Source organism: Lacerta agilis, chromosome 2 (assembly GCF_009819535.1).
Source record: "Lacerta agilis isolate rLacAgi1 chromosome 2, rLacAgi1.pri, whole genome shotgun sequence".
Lineage (NCBI taxonomy): Eukaryota > Metazoa > Chordata > Lepidosauria > Squamata > Lacertidae > Lacerta > Lacerta agilis.
In genome coordinates, this window is record NC_046313.1 from 19,832,531 (window position 1) to 19,854,581 (window position 22,051).

The window sequence follows — 22,051 nt, forward strand, 5'->3', positions numbered from 1 at the left end:
TCCACCTGGGCAAGCAAGGAGCCCTATCGGAGCTCAATGATGCATGCTAGCCATGCAAAACCACTGAAGGAACTGGCAAGGGGTGTTGTCTGTGACTCTAGTCAATGTGTCGCCTGCAGAATGTGAAATTAAACCTAGCTATCCAAAACTTACATGGAGATAGCTCTGGGTGGTCTGCCTAAGACAGAGGTCTATTTTGAGCATGAAAGAGATTACCGTATATACACACAAACACAAACATGTTTAAAAAGACCAGGGACAAAACAGTGCGTCACAAAATAGGTCATTTAACTGAAGGCAGGTGGTTTTGTTTGGTCGTAAGGAATTAAAAGCTAGGCGTAAATACCAGAAAATACCGATGGAGCTGCAACAATTTCTGTGACAGTGTCCTAAAACGCACTCAAGTTAACTTTTAGGAAGCAAATGGAGCCTTACCCATGTACAGAATTCCATCTGAACTGCGGCAAGGAGATGCTTGAACTAGCTCGGGAATGGTGAATGGCAGTTTCTGGAATAGAAATATTCACTTTAGCCATCTCAATTTCATATTCAGCATCCACCGAGATTTGCAAGATAACAAGAAATCAGCAGCAAACGCCATTTCTAAGCGTGCTATCGTTTTAGGGTTGAAGGAGTTTAGGGGTTTGCCTGCCCTGGCAGATTAATGTACGTCAGGGCTATTTGGGCTTATCTGTGATCTGCATGCACCCTGCGTCATATGACACGACAAAAGGCTTGCATCGGTGAAGCTGTGACCTGGATACCTTTCCATTGCTACAAGAACATATCATCGCTTAAAGTTCAAGGATAACAATTCAGAGATGGCAATTGCTTCTGATGGAAGAGCCTGATGAAGTTCTTTATTCCCCTTTTGGTCTTCCAACTTCCGGTTATTGAAAATGGGAGGTCTGCTATTCTCTCCCCACACCCAACGTTATTACATATTGCAACACTGCTCACATGCCCTAGATAGAATCTTGGGTCTCCATTTTGAGAAATACCACAGGAAAGAGAAGCAGATGTTATCTCCCCCCCTTTCTCTCCCTCCTAAATGTTCAAATGTGCATTTCTTGCAAGAAGGGGGTGGGTGGATGACAATTTAGGTGCCACTTGCTCCCATGAAGCCCCATATACTAATATGGAACAATGAGCAGAAAACAGCCAGATATAAATGCATTTTAGTACCAAACAGAAACACAAGACTGACTTTTAAGTTTTTTTTTTTTAAGGATCACATTGTTCCTCCTCACCATTTTATCCTCACAGTGTACGTTAGACTAAGAGGCAGACAGGCCCAAAGAACCTTGATCTCCTCAGTCCGTGTCTGATGTTTCCTCTACCACACCGATCAAACAAATCTGACATCTCTCTGGTCCTGAGAGAGAGGCGGGAACCAGGGCATACACCATTCTGCGTTGATTTTGATCTACTTATTTCATCGCAGAAGTCCATGTCCAACGTACAGCAAGATAATCTTGAGAGCACTGGTGCTACACTCGCACGGAAAGCCAACGTGGTGTAGTGGTTAAGAGCAGTGGACTTGTAATCTGGTGAACCGGGTTCGATTCCCCGCTCCTCCACATGCAGCTGCTGGGTGACCTTGGGTTAGTCACACTTCTCTGAAGTCTCTCAGCCCCACTCACCTCACAGAGTGTTTGTTGTGGGGGAGGAAGGGAAAGGAGATTGTTAGCAGCTTTGAGACTCCTAGGGTAGTGATAAAGCGGGATATCAAATCCAAACGCTGCTGCTGCTGCTGCTTCTTCTTCTTCTTCTTCTTCTTCTTCTTCTTCTTCTTCTTCTTCTTCTTCTTCACAGAATCACTAAACGGCACATCTGGAAGGCGTCCTCAGGGTTATCTAGATCAACCCCCTGCCAAGGCTCCGGCAGATACTCTTAGGATACGTTTCATGTATCTAGGTGCCTAGGACACATGGCCATCACTCAAGTCTGTGCAGCACTAAACTGGGGCATATGCAGAGGAATGACATGTATTGTTGGGCTCCATGCCTGTAAGCCACTATGGAAACATGAAGCCCAACAAAGAGGTGCCAAACAGACTGGCACCTCTGCCACAGGCAGTAAGGGCAGAGTAGCACAGTCCAGATCAATGTAGGATCTGAACGCCTGCACTGAGCTAAAGCATACCGTCCAACATTTCACAGGTGAAAATGAGGTGTTTTGTAGGCTTGTGGCATCCTTATTCTCGCACCGGCCTCACCTCTCCCCAGTTTTTACTCGAGAGATTTTATTTCTAATTATAATATTTGGGGGGGGGGGGGACTAGGGTTGCCATATTTCAAAAAGTGACAAATCCAGAGAGAAAAGTTGTTAAGAGTTTTGCCCAAAGCTGTTGAGTTGAGTTGTGTGTGTGTGTTTGTTTTTTTGCAAAATCTCGAGAGAGACAAAATGAACGACACTGCTGACATGGGTTGTCGTTTTCCTGGACGTTTCCGCGATTTCCATCCAGACACTTTTTTCCGATGGCTGATTGCCAGCTGTTTCCGGGAAATTCCGGACGTATGGCAACATTATGAAACTCAAGAATTTGCAACTTCAACATCTCTGTGTGCGTGCGCATGCACACACACTTAAAAAAACAACAACCGCATCCTCAAAGCATTAAAGGCGCATAGCCACTTCTGTCAACTCCCATGTCAAATCCCTTCTTGTGCCTAGCACTACACATCAACAGCAGATTGCGTATCTTCCTGAAGACATTGGGGAAAGCACTGTGCAATTTTACTTTCTTTGTGGGAAGATGTAAAAGAATGTAGCGTAGCAGCTACCCACAGGACCTTAATGTACTTTCCCCAAAGTCTAGAAGGGTGCCCTTTCACTATGTAATTTTTATCAACGTTCAAAAGGGCAGAAGAGATCAAAAGACAGAATATTCAGGAAAAGTCTGTCACCTACACAAAAAACAAAGGGTGCATCAGGAACACAAGCCACTGCCATATGCCAGCTCCATTGTTCATGTAGCCCTTTGCAGAGGCTCTTGGACAGAGAGAGGTCTTTCTACCTGGTTCTTAACAACAACAAGCCCTGGCGATACCAGGGATTTCCTTGTGCATGCAAGACATTTTGCTCCCCTGCTGTGCCTTTTGGTGCATGCGAGAGAAAATATTTATTTGCTGCAGCTATATTGAGCAAGTTGTAACAGACTGAGGAAAAGAAACTCACCCGAAGCCATTATTTATCTCTTTTATTTCATCACAAAAAACTGCTGCTCTGAAGCAACTATGCAACGAGCATCTGTAAGGGTGTCTGATCGTGGCTGTTTAACACTCCATCTATTTGGAAAGAACTACAGAGGAAGCATGTACTGAAATTAATACTGGAAGCAATACAAAAAAAAGGGGACCCAGGCGTTCCTGGAATAAGTTGCAGTTCTTGACAAGGTTGCTGAATAGTGTGATTCCTTAAGGCTATAATTAAGTGCCCAAGAACTGGTTAATCTCTTGCAAATTGCTGCATGTGTAATACAATTGAAAAATTATCCAAAGTGTCTGATAAGACTCCTGTACGTTAGACATATTATAAAGCCAGAAACACGTTAATGAAGCTCACAATGAACTTCGTAAAGGGTTCTATTCCTTCCTGCTCTTGCAGCGAGTGTCTGGGAATCCAAAAAAGCTGGCACCATGATGTGGGTGTATCCATTCCTGGAAACAGGTTGCCAAAGTTGGCGCCAAAACCTGACAATCTCATTAGCTAATAGCCAAAGTAGGACATGATTCTGGTAAGTGCAAGAACTGCCTAAACCTCTGCACAACGCGACTATCGATGGATACGTCTGCTGCCTAGACGTAGGGGTCAGCAAATTTTTTCAGCAGGGGGCCGGTCCACTGTCCCTCAGATCTTGTGGGGGGCCGGAATATATTTTTTTGGGGGGGGGAGAGGAAATGAACGAATTCCTATGCCCCACAAATAACCCAGAGATGCATTTTAAATAAAAGCACACATTCCACTCATGTAAAAACACACTGATTCCCGGACCATCCGCGGGCTGGATTTAGAAGGCAACTGGGCCGGATCCGGCCCCCGGGCCTTAGTCTGCCTACCCATGGCGTAGAGCAGGCATGTCCAAAGTCCGTTTCTGGGGCCTAATCTGGACCACCGGTCGGTTTAATCCAGCCCCTGTGGCAGTTTATTTCCTGGGGTAAAATCTTAAAAAAAACCTCAACAACTTCAATCCTTAAAAAAGGTCAACAACTCTGGTCTGCCCTCACAGCCCTTCACTTCATCAAATCTGGCCATCTTTGAAAAAAGTTTGGACACCACTGGCCTAGAGGAATAGTAAGTAGATTTGTCTGTGGGTCTGTTCCTTGTTTGAACGAAGAACGCCACACTCCCTGGTTATGTTTGCATACAGTACATATTTTCCCTTTTGCTACACAAGGCTGGTTCTCACGTAACATCAAAGGACGGCTAGGCTCACACTCCTTCCTGCATTTTCTTACCCCCATCCCTGCCTGTTCCAATTTTCCCGTCCAACTTCCGAGTTCAGGCAAATATTAAGTTTGCAGTTATGTATGAACTGGTGAACTATGACATCCTTGCTCCCTGAACCAGAACGGGAAAACTTTGACCAACAAGACCAGATTTGTTCGCATGCACTGGGAATAAAGATAGGTATAGGTAAAGGGTGTTCTTTGAAGGGTGGGCATGCTTCTTTCTGCAGAGTTACTTTTTATAAAATCAAAGGTCGCAGAAAAGAAATGCTCTGAGCAGCAGGGATAACCTTTATGTGTGCGAAAAGAAAGCATGGCTTGCTTGTGTCGCTGTGTGTCTTATTCTATTGAAACAATGCAGCTATTGTCCAATTAGGTTATACGTACGGTCAAGCCTTCATTATTCTTGCCACCAAGCGTGTACAGACTTCCATCATTTGGATCGGGAAGAAAGGCCGGTCTAGGACTTAAGAAGTTATTAAAACAGCAATTAATGTTGCGTATTGGGGGTGAGCACAACAGTGTTCAGTTTTTGCTTCCCCTGGTGAAGGCAGCTACTTCTCTCTCTCTTTAGGGGGGGGGGAGTGAAATGTGATTAAAAAAAAAACTTGGCACAAAACCAGATTTTTTAAAATGTTGAGTATGTTTGGAAACTACCGGTAGTTTGCAGTAGGTTGTGCCATTTTGAAAATTAAATCTTAGAATACTTTCCATGGCAATATGGAGCCCTGGTCTTGAGAGACCATATTGCTCTCCACCACAATATTCTTATAAGGGTGACTACATTTTGGACAAGCCATGTTATATTTTAGTTCTAGGGAATGTTTGCAATAATGCTGCTCCTAGCTGACATCAAAACAACCCCCAGTTACTGTAAGTTAACATGTTTTACTCGTCTTGCGCTGCTGGCTTTAACAGCGGCCTGACGTGCAGAAATTTAACAGGTGAATTTTCTTCCAGCATAGAATTAAGTCACACACACAAAAAACTCCCAGTGTGTTAATTTCTGGTTTAGTTAAAAGTATGGCCACAGGCCAAGTAAAAAGCTGGCGAGATCAGCTAGCTGTAGGGCATTCGTTTAAAAAATAATAATATTCTGGAAAGCACAATGTCAGCATAAGGCTTCCCGGCATCTTTGTAATGAAATGCAACTCAAAAATCACTTTTACAGCACAATAACTAAGTGTGCTCACTTAGAAGACAATGAAACTTGCTTCCAAATTAATATGCCCAGAACAAGCTGCTAAACGGGCCCAGGCAACCTACTTAAAATGGAAATACGGCCAAGGATTTTTAGAAGCCTAGGGCTAAGAACTAGAAAGTGCTTGCAGAATGAGGCTTTCCCACATCTCTCTTCTACTTCGGTCTTTTGCCCCTTTCCCTACAAAGCCTGCCCTGGGGGGGGGGGTCAGTGGATCCTTAGAAACAGTGTGGGAAGTATTATAGAACTGCATCTGCAAAGAGGAGACAAATGGAAATCAGAGACAACTGTGACCCCCTTGCACAATTGGAAATCACTTTGCAGGAAGAAACCTTTTCTACCTAACTCACAGTCTATTGGGAAGACAAATTAAGTTTGTTTGTTTGGGGGCTAAGTGAGCCGCAGAATGGCACAAGGACTGAATTTTCCCCCACTTTCCTAGTGTAAATATTCAGCTGGTAATCCAAAAAATACCAGATTATGGCAAAAGCAGCCTTCTGGTCCCTTCTAGAGTTCTGGAGTCTCCCCACTTCCTCTGCGGAGTTCGGCATAGAAGAGATTCTGAGGATGGAATGGACTGGAGCCATCTTCCCCTCATGCATTCATGTACTATCGTTTGCGAGCGTGTTATTCATCTTACTGAATTGTGATCTTGGCATCAGCCACCTGGGCTAATTCACTGACCACCCTGTAACTTTAAAGCGCTTGCCTGGACGACTTGCCCAGGTTTGTATCTGCAGGAGACAGGGGACGGGGTGGGGGTGGGGAGGGAAGAAAGAAAGAAAGAAAGAAAGAAAGAGAGCAGACTTACTCTTCCACATGTAGAGGCACCTGAAGTACAGGATCTGCAGAAACAAAAACAGCCGAAAGTCAAGTTGAAAGCAATTCAGCATCCTGACCTCACATCAAGCCTGTAGTCTATGCTTCTTCACCTGTCGAGGAGATTACAGGTTTGCAGGAACCAAGTCCCAATAATAACAAGACCCGGGAAGGAAAGGCTAAGCAGCGGCCTGGCTATAATGTGGGGCTTGATATACCACTTGAACGTTTCTGAGTTTGCAAAGTTTTTTCCCCATCCAGCTTGTCTCATTTCGTCCCACCTACTCAAATATTTTATCACTTTTGCCCCTTCCCCTATTATGTACCATTAAAAAAAAAACAGTTCAAAGTTCTTTGCAGTAGGAACCTGTCTTTGCTTATCTTATTATTGCAAATTACATTTATGCCGATTGCACTCTATGGCCCTTGACTCCACTAAACTTCCCAGAAATTTAAGGATCTGTTCCCTTGCACTGTAATATTCAAGAAGACAGAGATCTGATGGAACCCTGATAAGTGTGAGGGGCAGAATATCGCCTGCATTGAAGATCATTTCAAGAGATAAGACTTGGAGAGAGGGATGCTTTGTGAATGATGCTCAGTTCCTGAGCCAGTGTGGTGTAGTGGTTAAGAGCGGTAGACTCGTAATCTGGGGAACCGGGTTCGCATCTCCGCTCCTCCACACGCAGCTGCTGGGTGACCTTGGGCTAGTCACGCTTCTCTGAAGTCTCTCAGCCCCACTCACCTCACAGAGTGTTTGTTGTGGGGGAGGAAGGGAAAGGAGAATGTTAGCCGCTTTGAGACTCCTTCGGGTAGTGATAAAGCGGGATATCAAATCCAAACTCTTCTTCTTCTTCTTCCTCTCTCTGACTGTAGCCGTTTCCTCCAGAATGGGCAACAGTTTACCTCATCATCGCCAGTCTATTGCTTTTTTTTAGTATTTTCCCATGTTTCTCCTCAGCTAAGGGACACAAGCCACTTTAAAAGAAAGTTGCAGGAAGGAAACCACTAATTAAAGAGCCAAGAGCGGAGAGAAGCTGGATCTTTGCTGAAAATGAACTTGCTACACATATATTCGGATCTTGCCCATGGGGAATGGAATGGGGAATGTGGTGTTATTTTAATTCCACTATCTACTGCTCGCAGGAGAGCACAAAAGGACCCCAGTGTGTCGAAGCAAATTTAAGCACGCAAGAAGAACAGTGCAGGATCGGGCCAGAGGCCCATCTAAACCACCATCCGGATCTCACAATGGCCAACCAGATGCCTACAGGAAGCCCCACAAGGCAGGATCTCAGCGCAATAGCACTGCCCACTCCTGTGGTTTCCAGCAACTGCTCCTCAGAAACATTATCGCCTCTGACCTGTGCTTCTGAAAACGCTCAGGGAGCTAAAAATGTATTTGTCATGTAAGCTTGAGGTGTAAGGGAAATAAAAGTGTGTGTGTGTGTGTGTGTGTGTGTGCACACACACACACACACAAATTGTTTAAGGATTACATCTAATGCACACTTACTTGGAGTAAGTCCCACTGAAAGGATAGGACTTACTTCCTAGTAAACAGGCATACATTTCCACTAGTGCTTTCATTCAATAGCTGTGCAAGCCTGAAGTGTTTTCTCTCTCCTTCTATTGCTTGTTAAGTGGAAAACACGCAGAAGACAGGCACACTGCTGCATCCTCACCTGCCTGGAATAATTTTAAGTGTTTGGGAAAATTTAGAAATAAGAGATTTTTAACAGACCCCCTGGCCTCAGCAGATTAAAGCAGTAAGTACAGTGAATTTTTTTTAAAATCAGGTCTACAAGCAAACAATATCTACTGCTACAAACGTTTTTAGATCAGCTTCCTCCTCAAGCAAACAAAATGATGCAAGAGCAAAGAAATAAGAACAGGCAGGCCTCTTACAGACAGGCTCCGGACTGCTTTGTGCCAGGCAATCTCTTCTGCATAAACAGGGCTGCCACCTTTTGCTGGCAAAGCTTCAGCTGTTCATGTTTCCTCCCATTACTGGATCTCCACACCAGTAGCTAATGCCGCCCCTGTTGAATTCCTGCTTGCCAAACAACTTTTATAAAGGCGCATTTAATCTCGGTAGGATACCACAAACATCTGTTTTGCTGTGTGCCCAAACAGCAGCAACCTATTGCCTACTGTGTTTGTTTGTTTTTCCACCATGTGTACACAAGGCCGAAAAGGCATCCAGATCTTTGCCATGCATTATTGTACAGGCACAGTTTTTACATACCGTACATGGAAGTGTAGGATACAGCCTTATGCATTAGTGGTTGGTTTTCTTTAAACCATTTTCAGACCCAGCACCCATCTGGACCCCCAATCTGAGGATCCATTTAATTTTTAGCTAGTCATATGCCCGCCTCTTTCTGCAGGTCTTTTTCTTCGCCCCCACCTTTCCTCTTTTTTCTTTTCTTTTTTTTAAACACACATCTCAAATGGTGATGGTGGCACAACCCAGCCCAGGGCCCACACATTCAAGGAGGCGGTTGTTCCAAAATAGCGTGATAGAGGAACGGTACTTTGTTTTTCGTTGCTGCCTTTTAGACTCTTCAAATCTCAAGCACGTCCATGGCAGTACAAATTCCACTGATGCATGACAATGAAGAAGGATTAACAAATATTTTTGCTTGTATTATGTTACATCCCCACAGTTCCTTAATAGTGGAACTGAAGGTGCAACTTTGGGGACTTGTTTTCAACTGGTAGGATCCAAGAGGCTCAGTCTAGACAACAATCTTCCTGAAGAGACCCTGAACACCCTCAACAGATCTGACCTTGGCCAACTTCCAAAGTACTCATGCTTAGGTAAAACTGTGAACTCTAAAAATTCTGAAGATGTCTCTTCCTCCTACAAATCGAGGGGTTCTTCTTGTTTATTTCATAAGTTATATAACTCTTGATTGTAACAAAAAAACAAACAAGCCCCACAGCAATTTACAATCAGCCTTTTGAATTCTGAATCTTTAGGATACATAAGTATCACATGTTTTTGAACTGCTGTCGGAAACAATAAGGGTGAGAAAGATGTTTTAGGAAAGAAACAAAGGGGATCTGCAACAACACGTTGCTGTGTGGAATTCAGGTTCGAACCAGCCATCCATGTCCTTTCCGGGGTACTCCATTCCACACCCAACCTTCCAGAGGAAACTTACCAGGGAGTTTCTCATCTCCCAAGCTTTTAAAAAAACCAAAAAACTTCTGTAACTGTGGGTGTTCCCAAGCCTGTTTATACCTTCCCTCTAGTATCATTCTGGATACATAAGGAACAACATGCAGAGAATTGAGATTACTGAGCTTACCAGCAGCCAAGCAAAATTGAGCTGGATGTTAGGCCATACATTGCCCATCCTGGCATATGGTATAATTAAGATTAATCTGAATGTTCAAACAAAGGCAATTGAATGCAACAAGAGAAAGAAGAGCCATGGTCTAAAGTATTTGTTTGAAACCAACTGGTTTAAATTTAAAAAAAAATAAGGAAGGAGAGAGAACATGGTGGCTACTTATCAAGTGTTTAAAATAAGAAGAAAATAGGCTGTGGCTCTGTGGAATTCGAGAGGTCAAATAATACTCAAGGCATTGCTCAAGGCAAGTAACCAACTGACTTTGCAAGTTGCCTTGGTGAACAGATTAGGGACAGAAACATCTCGTCTGGGAAGAAATAAGATGTTCAGGTTAGAAAGACAGCTCAAAACTAAACTTGAGCAATGACCAGGACAGTTTTTTCCAGTTTTTTTCCTGAAAGAGTCACAAAATCTGCTTTATCTTGATTTTTTAAAAATAACAATAATACCCAAGGTTGATTTTAAACATCTCCTTTTGAAGCCTCATGGCTAAGGCCTGCTTGAATGTGGCAGGTTAGTTTTTATGACTGCAACATTTTTAAAAAAGTTTTTGCTCCTTCAATGGCAGCATTCACATGTCACCATAGCTAACCATGTACCAATCAATTGCACCTACTTTGCTCCTCCCTGCTAGCATGCAGAGAAAACAAACTCCAAACCCTGGCATAGCTGTTATGTCCAAACCAGGAATCACTGTTTCACTCAAAAAAACCACAACTGCTAAGCCAAGAACAAACCTTGCCTCATCATCAAGGTTTGTCTGAAGCAAAACAAATAATGTTGTCTGGTTCAAATATAATGCTAAGCTTGCTATAGTAGTTCGTATTCTCCATATGCTAGTGGGGGGCAGCGAAACAGCCCAGGTTAGTACACACACAGGAACTATAAACTATGGTTTGCTGTGACATGCGAACTGGGCCAACTGATTGAAGCAAAGTTGATTTCCTTTCCAGAGGACACCCAAACCTTTAGCCAGTAAATATTTTAACTGGGAATGTTTGTTAAGTTATTGTTGATAAGTACGGTTCATATATTCAAATACAGAAACTCTCCCTTTCAAGTGCTGGATTTTGTTTGTCAAATGCAAGCTTGAGATGAGGTAGAAGTCAGGCAGGAGGGAATGAGCACACAGCCTGATCTCATGTATGTTGATGAGGAAGCAAGTCCCGCAATGCCCAATGGGATTTATTTCTAGCTAAGTGTGCATAGGGTTGCAGCCTTTAATACTCTCTATGAAAATGTCTTATAATCTATCAACGTTGTTTGTCCGCCAGGCACAACACTGTCTGTCCAAGGTTGTGGGCAAAGACTTTTCACAAGCCTGTTACCAAAGATCCTTTTCAGCAGAGATATCAGATATTGAACCAGGGACCTTATTATTATTATTATTATTATTATTATTATTAGTAGTAGTAGTAGTAGTAGTAGTTGTTGTTGTTGTTGTTGTTGTTGTTGTTGTTGTGTCGTTTAGTTGTCTCCGACTCTTCTTGACCCCATGGACCAGAGCACACCAGGCACTCCTGTCTTCCACTGCCTCCCACAGTTTGGCCACTCATGTTGGTAGCTTCAAGAACACTGTCCAATCATCTTGTCCTCTGTCGTCCCCTTCTCCTTGTGCCCTCCATCTTTCCCAACATCAGGGTCTTTTCCAGGGAGTCTTCTCTTCTCATGAGGTGGCCAAAGTATTGGAGCCTCAACTTCAGGATCTGTCCTTCTAGTGAGCACTCAGGGCCGATTTCCTTGAGAATGGATAGGTTTGATTTTCTTGCAGTCCATGGGACTCTCAAGAGTCTCCTCCAGCACCATAATTCAAATGCATCAATTCTTCGGCGATCAGCCTTCTTTATGGTCCAGCTCTCACTTCCATAAATCACTACTGGGGAAACCACAGCTTTAACTATACAGACCTTTGTTGGCAAGGTGAAGTCTCTGCTTTTTAAGATGCTGTCTAGGTTTGTCATTGCTTTTCTCCCAAGAAGCAGGCGTCTTCTAATTTCGTGACTGCTGTCACCATCTGCAGTGATCATGGAACCCAAGAAAGTAAAATCTGTCACTGCCTCCATTTCTTCCCCTTCTATTTGCCAGGAGGTGATGGGACCAGTGGCCATGATCTTAGTTTTTTTGATGTTGAGCTTCAGACCCTATTTTGCACTCTCCTCTTTCACCCTCATTAAAAGGTTCTTTAATTCCTCCTCACTTTCTGCCATCAAGGTTGTGTCATCAGCATATCTGAGGCTGTTGATATTTCTTCCGGCAATCTTAATTCCATTTTGGGATTCATCCAGACCTTATTATACAGGCCCCTATTACATGTCTGCTCCCCATTATAGATAAGCTGGAATTCCCCCCCTTTTTTCTTGTTTATAGTCTATGTAACCCATTTTTAACAGGAAAAGGCTGTTGTTTTAGCAGCACAGATCCCTGGGCTCCCTAGCAGTCAGTATTTAAAATAGGACTCTGCCTGCAAGGTTATGAACATATTCCTGTACTAGGCCCTCTACCAACCTGTTTATTACATGCCTGCTCTACAATTCCCAACATCTTGTTGGCCTTGTCTAGACTAACATATGTGCCCGTCAGAAACCTTTAATTAAGCGTTCTCAGGAAACTATAGTCTCTAAGAGGATATACAAAAACTGCTCATTTTCAGTTAATAGGACACATAGCATAAAAGCATAATACTGCTCTGAGCAAAGTCTGAAGCCGACCTCTTTCTCTATTTATTAGCATTATTTAGGGTAGACTTATATAGCACAATGTTTGCATGAAGCGATTGCTTTTTAAGTTGCTAGGTAGATGGATCCCACTTGAACTACACCGTTTAAAAATGGGATCAATCAACACACAGCGAAGGCTGCTTATACCATGTTCTTGTCAAGCTACTGGTGTTTGTGACCGACCTAAAGCAGAGGTGAGGAATCTGTGGCTCTTCAGGTGTTGCTAGACTACAGCTCCAATCAGCCCTGGCCAGCATGACCAATGGTCAGGGAAGGTGAGGGATATGCAGCCTAGCCACAATTGGAGGGCCACAGGATTCCCATCATTGGCCTAAAAAAGCGTACACAAGTATCTCATTGAGTAAGGGGGAAACCCAAGTTGTCCAATTCACATATATACACTGCAAAACTTGTTGAACAATTACTTTTATAGGCAAATAACTATCATGTTGTGCCCAAAAGGTTTTGCAGGAAAGCTGTCCCGCAGTTTCATATTCTCGAAAGCAGGGAGAAGTGCGTTTTCTCGAGTGATTGCTGCATTTCAGGTTTTTCAAAGGATACCTCAGGGGGAAAAACCTTAACTGCTTTGCACTGCTGCAGATAATGTCAAAAGGCCAGAGCATATTTTTCTTCTAACTGATTTGAGTTTATCAATTGCCAATTGCTCAAACCAACTTGTTATTTTAAATGTCTGTGAAGTAAAGACTACCCCTACCAGGGCCATTTCTCTCACCACATCCTTCCTAGCTCTGTAAAAATCCTGGATAATATCAATATTTTACATGTCAACAGTCATGATGAACATTTTGTGACAAAGGCAGTGTCTCCTCACCCAACTAAAGCAAAACCCCAAACCCATATCCTGTGTTGTCTTCCCTTTACTCAGCATATAGCTAGGCATTGCAGATTAATACTATATATTAAAAACAAAACAATGTAAGGAGAAACCTATGGTATGAGAGAAATTATTCATCTAGTCCAGCACATGTTTTTCCAACATGTGGAATGCCAACCTCTGGAAAATCAGTACTATTAAAAACAAACTGAGAAGTAAAATGAAAACTCAACTACAGGTGGGACATCATTTGATAAGGCTTATACCAGAATAGTCACCGTCCAAGATGTCTCAAATATCACAGCTCTGCATTAAAGAGTGTAACTGGCAAACTCAATTCCCATAGTGTCCCAATCCAAGACATTTCGTAACAGGGAACAAAGGAAAGCTTTCCAAAGAAGTCCTTAATGTTACTGACTCTTAATGTTCCTTTTAGCATAGAAAACATTTTTTTTTTAAATTTGTATATGGAATGAAACCAATGAGTATTAAGCACCTTACAATGCATCAACAGATAAGGATCCAAATGAACAGTACAAATGCAGTAAAACTTTCTATAGAACTGGATTATCCAGTCTGACTGTTCTAATGGAGCAGTGGTGTTTCGCAATACATTTGCTTTAAAACTAAGGACAGCAACGAAAGTAAATGGAGTGTTTTCCCTATGCCAGCTAGTTAAAAGTTCTCTTGTCCCTTATTGTTGGTCAGTGCAGAAGTCAAAGCCATCGGTGTGAAAAGAAAAGAAAAGAAAAGCAGGCTTTGCTATACAAACTACGGTATATCCTTCCATGTATTTTATAGTATTTAAACAAGCAAGTAAACACCATGATATTATATTCTCAAGCCAATTATGCTATTTCCAAAACGAAACCAGATCACACAATTATTAATATGGGCCTTCCAAAGATAAGAGCTCCAATAAGTTAGGCAATTGGCCTGGAAGTTAGTCAGGAATGCTCATCCTAACATGTGTCTGTCTTGGATTGTCAATACAGAAGACTGGTGGCAGCGGTTAAGAGATGGCCCTTGCAAGCACCAATATATTCCCCACTACAGATACAAATATTCATACCAGAGAAGCAAAATGAGTACATCCAGATGGCAGCTTCCCCCACTCTTAGATGGAGAACAGCAGCGACTAGTTGGCTATACTTCATCAGGCAGTTCTAACAGCAAAGTCTAAGCTTAGCACTCCAGAAGCCCTGGAACAGGCACCTAGATGCATCTGCCTTTATTGTAGGTTTCTGGTGACAGTCTTTGCAAATCATGATTGCTGGCCCTAAAGAAGGCAAACATGGATGTGCATTTTGTAACACAGGGATTCAACTTTGTGCTGCAATTAACCCATCCGCCGTATAGATATAATACCTTAGAAGCTACACCCGCAATGACAACACTTTGCTTAATGTTTCAAGGAGTTAAAGGCAGACGTCAAAAACCACAGAGCTTCCTATGATTCCTGCAGACGAGCTGCCACGATAAAGCAGATTAAGTCTTGAGCTGCCATCCTCAATGCGCACTTGCTTGGTAACAAATCCCATTGAACTCATTAGGACTTGCACACGACTACAGTCCCCTCCAAACTCACTTGGAGGTCAGCCATCTGAAGCTAGGACTTTCCTCCAGGTAAACACGCATAGGGGTCAGGCTGTTCAGAATGTGGCCGGGTTTCTCCAATGTCTGGAACCATTTCCAACGTTATGTTGACTTTGCCGTTATCAAAGTTAGTGAAATGAAGGCAAGATGACATCTTTCATACCCACCTTCTTTTAAAGTCCACTTGATTGACCCCGTCCTCTTGCTAACGGCATGCAAACTCCCATCCAGAGTTGAAACGAACAGCAATGTTTCTGGCAGGGTCACTGAATTGGCGTTACTACAGTTCTGGGGGAGGGAAAAATAAGAAAGCATAAACATTATTTACTCGGGGGAAATTTAAGAATTGTAGGAAAGACAATTATTGTAACCACCAGCATCCCCCATGCAGTTACAGGTCTGCATTCCCCCATATATGTTTTGGCTAACACAAAACCACTTGGACACATTGACTGGGACCTTCATCCTACAAGCCACCAGCCCTGATTTGAACTGTCACTCTAAATCATGGGTAGGCAAACTAAGGCCCAGGGGCTGGATCCGGCCCAATCGCCTTCTAAATCCAGCCTGTGGACGGTCCGGGAATCAGCATGTTTTTACATGAGTAGAATGTGTGCTTTTATTTAAAATGCCTCTCTGGGTTATTTGTGGGGCATAGGAATTCATTCATATTATTTTTTTCAAAATATAGTCTGGCCCCCCACAAGGTCTGAGGGACAGTGGACCGACCCCCTGCTGAAAAAGTTTGCTGACCCCTGCTCTAAATGCTACAACCATATTCTGGTTTCCCCCAAAAGCTCTCGGTTTTGTTTTTTAAAAGACAATTGTGGCAATTGTGTAATTGTAGGGTTGCTCACGAGGTACCACGATTCTTCTCTCCAATAAAGGAAGGTAGAAAAGAGGGTTGTTTGGGGGTGAGCAACATGAAAACAAGGACACCCAGCACAGCAGTGAGGCGATGAGATGAGAGCAAAGTGAACCACAAGGTTCAATAATCAAGGTGCATATGTTTGGATAACAATCCCAGCACTGATACTCCTGCTAGTACAGGTCCCCTAGCCCAAGATGGGAGAAGCGCCATTACATTTCTACCATCTATAACCACACCAAAAAATGCAGTATAACACAGGTTAAATCCTTAGGGAGTCACACATAAGTGAGAAATAAAATATTATTCAGGGACATCATGCAAACCAAATGGCAAGATTCAAGTAGGTAGCCGTGTTGGTTTGCCGCAGCCAAAATAAATTAAAACAATTCCTTAAAAAGATACTTAAAAAGACTCTTCTTAAAAAGAAGAGTCTTTTTAACTATCTTTTTAAAATAATTGTTTTAATTTATTTCAAATGACAAGATGAAAGGACACTGCCAGAAAGGAAACTCAATGAACTGGTGATGCCATTTGTTGAACCAAATCTGGAACAACTAAACTCAGAACAGAAGTTAAAAGCCCCACTGGGCATTTCAACTTCCTGCAACTCAAGCCTGCCTAGTAGTTTGAAAACCATGGGCTCCTTGCCCTCGTGTCACGCTGAGCACCAACTACAGAAACAGAGGGAAATGAGCAAGGAGAGGCATCAGACTGGTTTGGAGGTGCCATTAAAGGTGGCAGAAATAGGCAGATCTGGTGAACAGAGCACAAACCAAAGACAAGTTCTCCTGCACAGGAGTTGGAAAAGAGTGGAGCAATGTACCCAATTAGTGGGAGGGAGAGGGCAATGTTTTCTCAGGCAACGAAATGGTTTTAGACTATTCACTGCTGCTCCAAGTGGCAATGCCAAACAAATGGAACACCATATAAATTATGTTTTCAGTGGCAGCTCCAACTATAGAATTTCTTTTTGCTCTAAGTATACCAAGTTTCCACACATACCCCAAATCCACCAGAAAAACAGAAGTGCAAAGCAAAAACATTTTGCAATGCGTCTTTAGTTACCTTTAAAACAACTGTTTAATAACTGTGCTTTGCTGCTTAGACACCTGCCATGTCTGGGAACTTTCAGAAGTCTATTTAAAACTGAAGTTACTATTGCAGGCAACGTGAAACTAGTCCCCTCTCTCAGAATCTCTAAGGACTGCAGCACCCACGAAGACCGAAATTCTGGCTGTATCTTCTGTGCCACCACAACAGAATTTGTTTCAGCACCACCTAGAAAGCCAACTCAACAACCACCTCTTCACTGCATTCTGTTATTGAAAAGCTTTGTATTTTCAACTCTGTTAGTATCGCATTGTCGCAGCACAATGCTTTAAAACAAAATCAAGCAGCCAATGTTAGAGCATTCAAACCCAACAACACACAGTGTACACATTTCATTACTGTATTTTGGAATGAAGCAATCCGGCTTCGTATTATGCCTTGAATTTATGATTTATATAAATAAAGTCAAGTTAACAAGTTTAGGAAACAGACCATAAAAAGCCTTAAGATGGCTTGCTGACTACAATTAGCAGAATCAATTGGCTGATTTCACTGCTCAGGTCAGAAAGCCACATTTCACATCTGAACACCTAAGCATTTTATATGAATCTGTGGCTTGCCGACTACCATTTAAAACCCATGTACAGTGGTACCTTGGTTCTCGAATGGCTTAGCTGTCGAACAAATCGGTTCCCGAACGCCGCAAACCCGGAAGTAAGTGTTCTGGTTTGTGAACACTTTTCGGAAGCTGAACGTCCGACGCGGCTTCCGATTGAGTGCAGAAAGCTCCTACAGCCAATCAGAAGCCGCACCTTCTTTTTTGAACGGTTTCAGGAATCGAACAGACTCCGGGAATGGATTAAGTTTGAGAACCAAGATACCACTGTATACTTTTTATGACATTAGGGCCTTAGACTTACTATCATTTGTAATTAAGCTATTTTTAGTACAATGGCGCCACCCCCCTCAAATTATGTAGGCCTATTCTGGACAATGAAAGCAACAGCACAGCAGTAGCATACAGCAATAACTCAACAGCATAAAGATCTGGGACCCGTGGCCATTATGAAATAAATTAAAAAGGAGAGGGGCGAAATTACATCCCTGTCTTGACACCCTAAATGGTAAAAATAGGGTTTGAAAGCTACCCCTGCTGCAAGGAAACAGAACTAGAAAGAGCAAACTATATCAGAATCCTATAATGTGTATACAGATTGCTGCAAATGACATCAGCAACGAAAAGCTGCAGGAGGAGGATCAATTTACTCGGGTACAATAAGAAAATTTGGCAGAATCTAATAAAACAAAATAAAAACAGTACACCAGTAAGAAATCTGTGCTGAAAATTGGCTTCCCACTTAAGTATGGAATAAAGGTCTTTCTTCTGCCTGCTTTCCAACTTTCACCGCTTCAATCTCTCTTCTCTTTCCCCGGACACTGAAGCATCACCGCACAGCCTCCTTTTGTATCTCTCACTCCCCCCCTCCCCCCCCAGCTTCCCTTCCCTGGGACAACCTTCAGCAGGTAACCTGTAAATTGCCTTTTGTTTTGCTTCCTCAATAAGACCCCTTTTTGCGCAAAAGCTCCGATGCCATCTCTGTTGATCCCTTCCAAGTGCCTTACAAGGACACTCTGCAACCTGGATGATATCCCAAGCTACGCATACAGTATTGTGCTTTTGTACACCTTTCCAAGCCAGTTCCACAACAGTCTGTACTCTGGCAGAATTCAGCCAAGGCCACAGCAGAGAGAGAGAGAGAGAGAGAGAGAGAGAGAGAGAGAGAGAGAGAGAGAGAGAGAGAAAGGTTCTCCCCAGGCACTTAAACTAAATTTCCCCCGGGTCATTCACATTCTGGGAGAGCTTATTCCCTGAACATGGAGAAATAGTTTTCGGACATGTATAGGCAGGTGTCCCAAAAGCAACGATGGGACTCAGTGTGTTAAACCTTATCCTTCCTGTAATGTCTGATGGGATGACAGGTGCATTTAACCATATGGGAAAGAAGCATTCGGTAGCCTTGGCCAATCCAGTGGAGGAGTCCAAAACAATTAAGGCTCTGTTATCAATACAATGTATCTGTAAAGCTAAATGATTTAAAACGATGGGGAGCCTGATCCTAAGAAAGTGGGAGCAAATCCCACAGAGTTGAATGGGACTTCCCCTTAGTAAGTGTGACCAAGACTGCAGCCTTAAACGTTAAGCCCAACTATTCTCAAGGTGAAAATCATTGGCTTTTAGCCTAACACGCCTTGGATGGCATATACAGTGGTACCCCGGTGCAAGAACAATCCAGCTTAAGAACGATTTGGTTTACAAACTTCGCAAAAACGGAAATGGTGTCCTGGTTTGAGAACTTTACCTTGGTCTAAGAATGGAATCCGAATGGTGGAAGGGCACCGGTGGCCTCATTAGGGAAAGTGCGCCTCTGTTTAAGAACGGTTTCGGTTTAAGAACAGACTTCCGGAACGGATTAAGTTCGTAAACCGAGGTACCACTGCATTCAGAACGAGATTCAAGATAGCTTTTTTTCTTCTTTTTTTGGCAGATGACAGCATCAATGGTATCAGTACATGTGACTTCCTTCAAACACAAGCTCTTAGTGGCTACTACTCTTTGGGATCAGCAATGCGTGTGAATGTTCAGCTGAAAATTCAACAATAATGATATTAATAATGGAATTAAGTAGAGAGGAGGGCTTCCCTGCTCTGCAGCTTTTAGAGTTTTTGCCTCTCCATTTGTTGTATACATGTTTTGAAAAATGGCTACCTCCTTGTTGTTCTTCTGTTCCAACAGGCTTTTGGGAATTGACTGCTTTTAATGAAAGGACTGGTGCAGTTTTTATTGTACTTATTTGTATGTTTTAAATAGATCTTATATATATGTATATAGCCTTAATTCAATTAAGATTTATTTTTTTTAATGATTGTTTTTTTCCTATGTTTTTAGCTATTCTTGTTTTTAATCCAAAAGCCACTTTTAGTCTTGTCAGGAGAAAAGGCATGGTATAAATAAATATATTATAATAACAGCGCAGGGCAGGGGAGTTCACACTTCTGAACCTCTGACTGATAAAATAGATAAATAAAATAATCTACCAGAGTGGGATGAGCTTTACCCAAATGATGCAGTATGTTGAAGCACTTTGAATACTTGCATCGTATCATAAACGCCAAAGGGAAGAGCCAAAATTTGTTTCTCTACTTATATAACACCATGCCATGCCTTCCATGGATAGATAGATAGATAGATAGATAGATATATATATATATATATATATATATATATATATATATATATAAGCTTATGATCTACATCTGAAAGTAGGGAAGACAAGGGAGAGAAAATGAAACAGCAATAAATATTTAACTGCTTGTAGAGTTATGCAATTCTCTCACACATTCTTCTCTCAACTAAAAGTTAGGAAATCAGACATGCACACCAAATATAGGGGAGTAGCAGTGGTGCAATAAGAACTGAACTCCACGTGACACTCCCAAAAGATGAGCGTTGTAGATTTTTTTAGGGTACGATCCTTGAGTTCTATCCAATGTTAGTCATATTCAGAGTAGACCCATTTAATATCATGCACACAACTAACTTCAGTCTGGTAGTATTAACTATGAGTAAAATGTAGTTGAAACCAAACCTTTTATATTGATCTTTGAGAACAGTTTGCTTAGATTGTATATTTTACTGGGTCAGCGTTTTCTTGGCAGAATGCGGTTTACAGACAAAAAAATGTGTGATGTTGACATAAAACACACACACACACACACACACACACACACACACACACACCACCATGAAATTAAATAGTGCATGAGTCTGAAAGTTTGGAGAAAATATGAAAACATTTAATCAACCACACTACATGCTTTAAATTAGTCACGTTGAAGATCCCGTACAACACCACCGTCAGGCATCACCACAAAGACAACTTATCAGTCACAGAATCGATTTATCCACATGTCTGATCTTGTTGTTCAAACAGATACAAAGTGATGGCACAGATTTCCATCCTCCTTGCAATGTTTCCTGTTTCAAATGAAAAACACACTGCACAAACAGGACATTGCTTTCAATAAATTTGCCATTTGAAGCTCTCTCTAAAGCACAACTCTCTTTGTTGTTGTTGTTCAGTTTGAATTCTCATTCATTCTCAAGACTACATGCTGAAGGATCCAGTCTACTTTTGCTAACAAAGTTTTGCCACACTCTACTCTCTCCACTGTTGGGAGATGTGAACAGGATTTTTACATGCTGGTAAATGAAATGAGCAAACCAAGACACAGACTTGCACCTGTGTTTGAAAAAGTGAAACCAAGTCAGGAACAGGATGCAAAGATCCTGGTTATTAACTGTTCATCTACCAGAACAGACTAACATTTGTTTGTATAGGTTACATCTGCCAATCCCAAGGTAACATCTAAAAGGCATTATTAAATGCTAGCAGGTCTTCATAATAGCTATAGCAAATATTTTCTTCATTTGGTTAACCATTGCTTCTCAATACTGAATGCTATTCTGCATTGACTGCTTTCATTTTGAGCTTCAAACACATTCTTGGAGCATTGAAATCTAAATGGAAGTCCTCTCTTGATCTATAGTAACTTTGAAACTAACTAGTAATTTTAGACACAAAACTTTCTCCTCTGTACGGACTATCAGTAAATAAACAAACAATGAAGCATATGGGTAGTTCGCACTCCTTTGAAATAAATGTCACCCCTTCACCCAAGAAATTAAAACTTCGCTTATCCAACGGTGTTTGTTTTGGATAGGTGCCTATGCCTGAGATCTAGCCGACAATATTTGCTGCCAGAACACAAGAACAGAAGTGGATTATTTTCCAAGAAATAGCCTTGAAATCAAGCGACCCCTTAACTGTTCCAATGCTGGTTAATAACACATGAAATCTCACACATGTTGTGCACCTGTTGCAACAGTAAGAAAACAGGGTTTCATTTCTTTTAACAGAGTTTCTATTTTGACAAGGGAGATTTATTAAACGGAGTTCGGAAAATTTAAACACAATTATTTAGAATACGTGTTAACTATTGCATAAATGTATCCCACTTTGGAGTTTTAAAAAAAGGAAGCAAGCAGAAAGGAACTGACAGTCTTCCTCAATATTCTGTTACAAAATAT

General features: G+C 42.1%; 1 protein-coding gene across 1 annotated transcript in view; it reads right to left on the reverse strand.

Annotated features, from left to right (window-relative positions):
- The window catches only part of ERN1 (endoplasmic reticulum to nucleus signaling 1), a 57,808-nt gene that overhangs the window by 21,961 nt on the left and 13,796 nt on the right, over positions 1 to 22,051 (reverse strand). Inside the window, exons 2-5 of the mRNA XM_033138848.1 lie at positions 15,149 to 15,269; positions 6,464 to 6,497; positions 4,839 to 4,917; positions 436 to 508 (exon numbers count right to left, since the gene is read on the reverse strand). Coding sequence (XP_032994739.1) covers positions 436 to 508; positions 4,839 to 4,917; positions 6,464 to 6,497; positions 15,149 to 15,269 — 307 coding nt within the window. The remainder of the gene's footprint in view (positions 1 to 435; positions 509 to 4,838; positions 4,918 to 6,463; positions 6,498 to 15,148; positions 15,270 to 22,051) is intronic.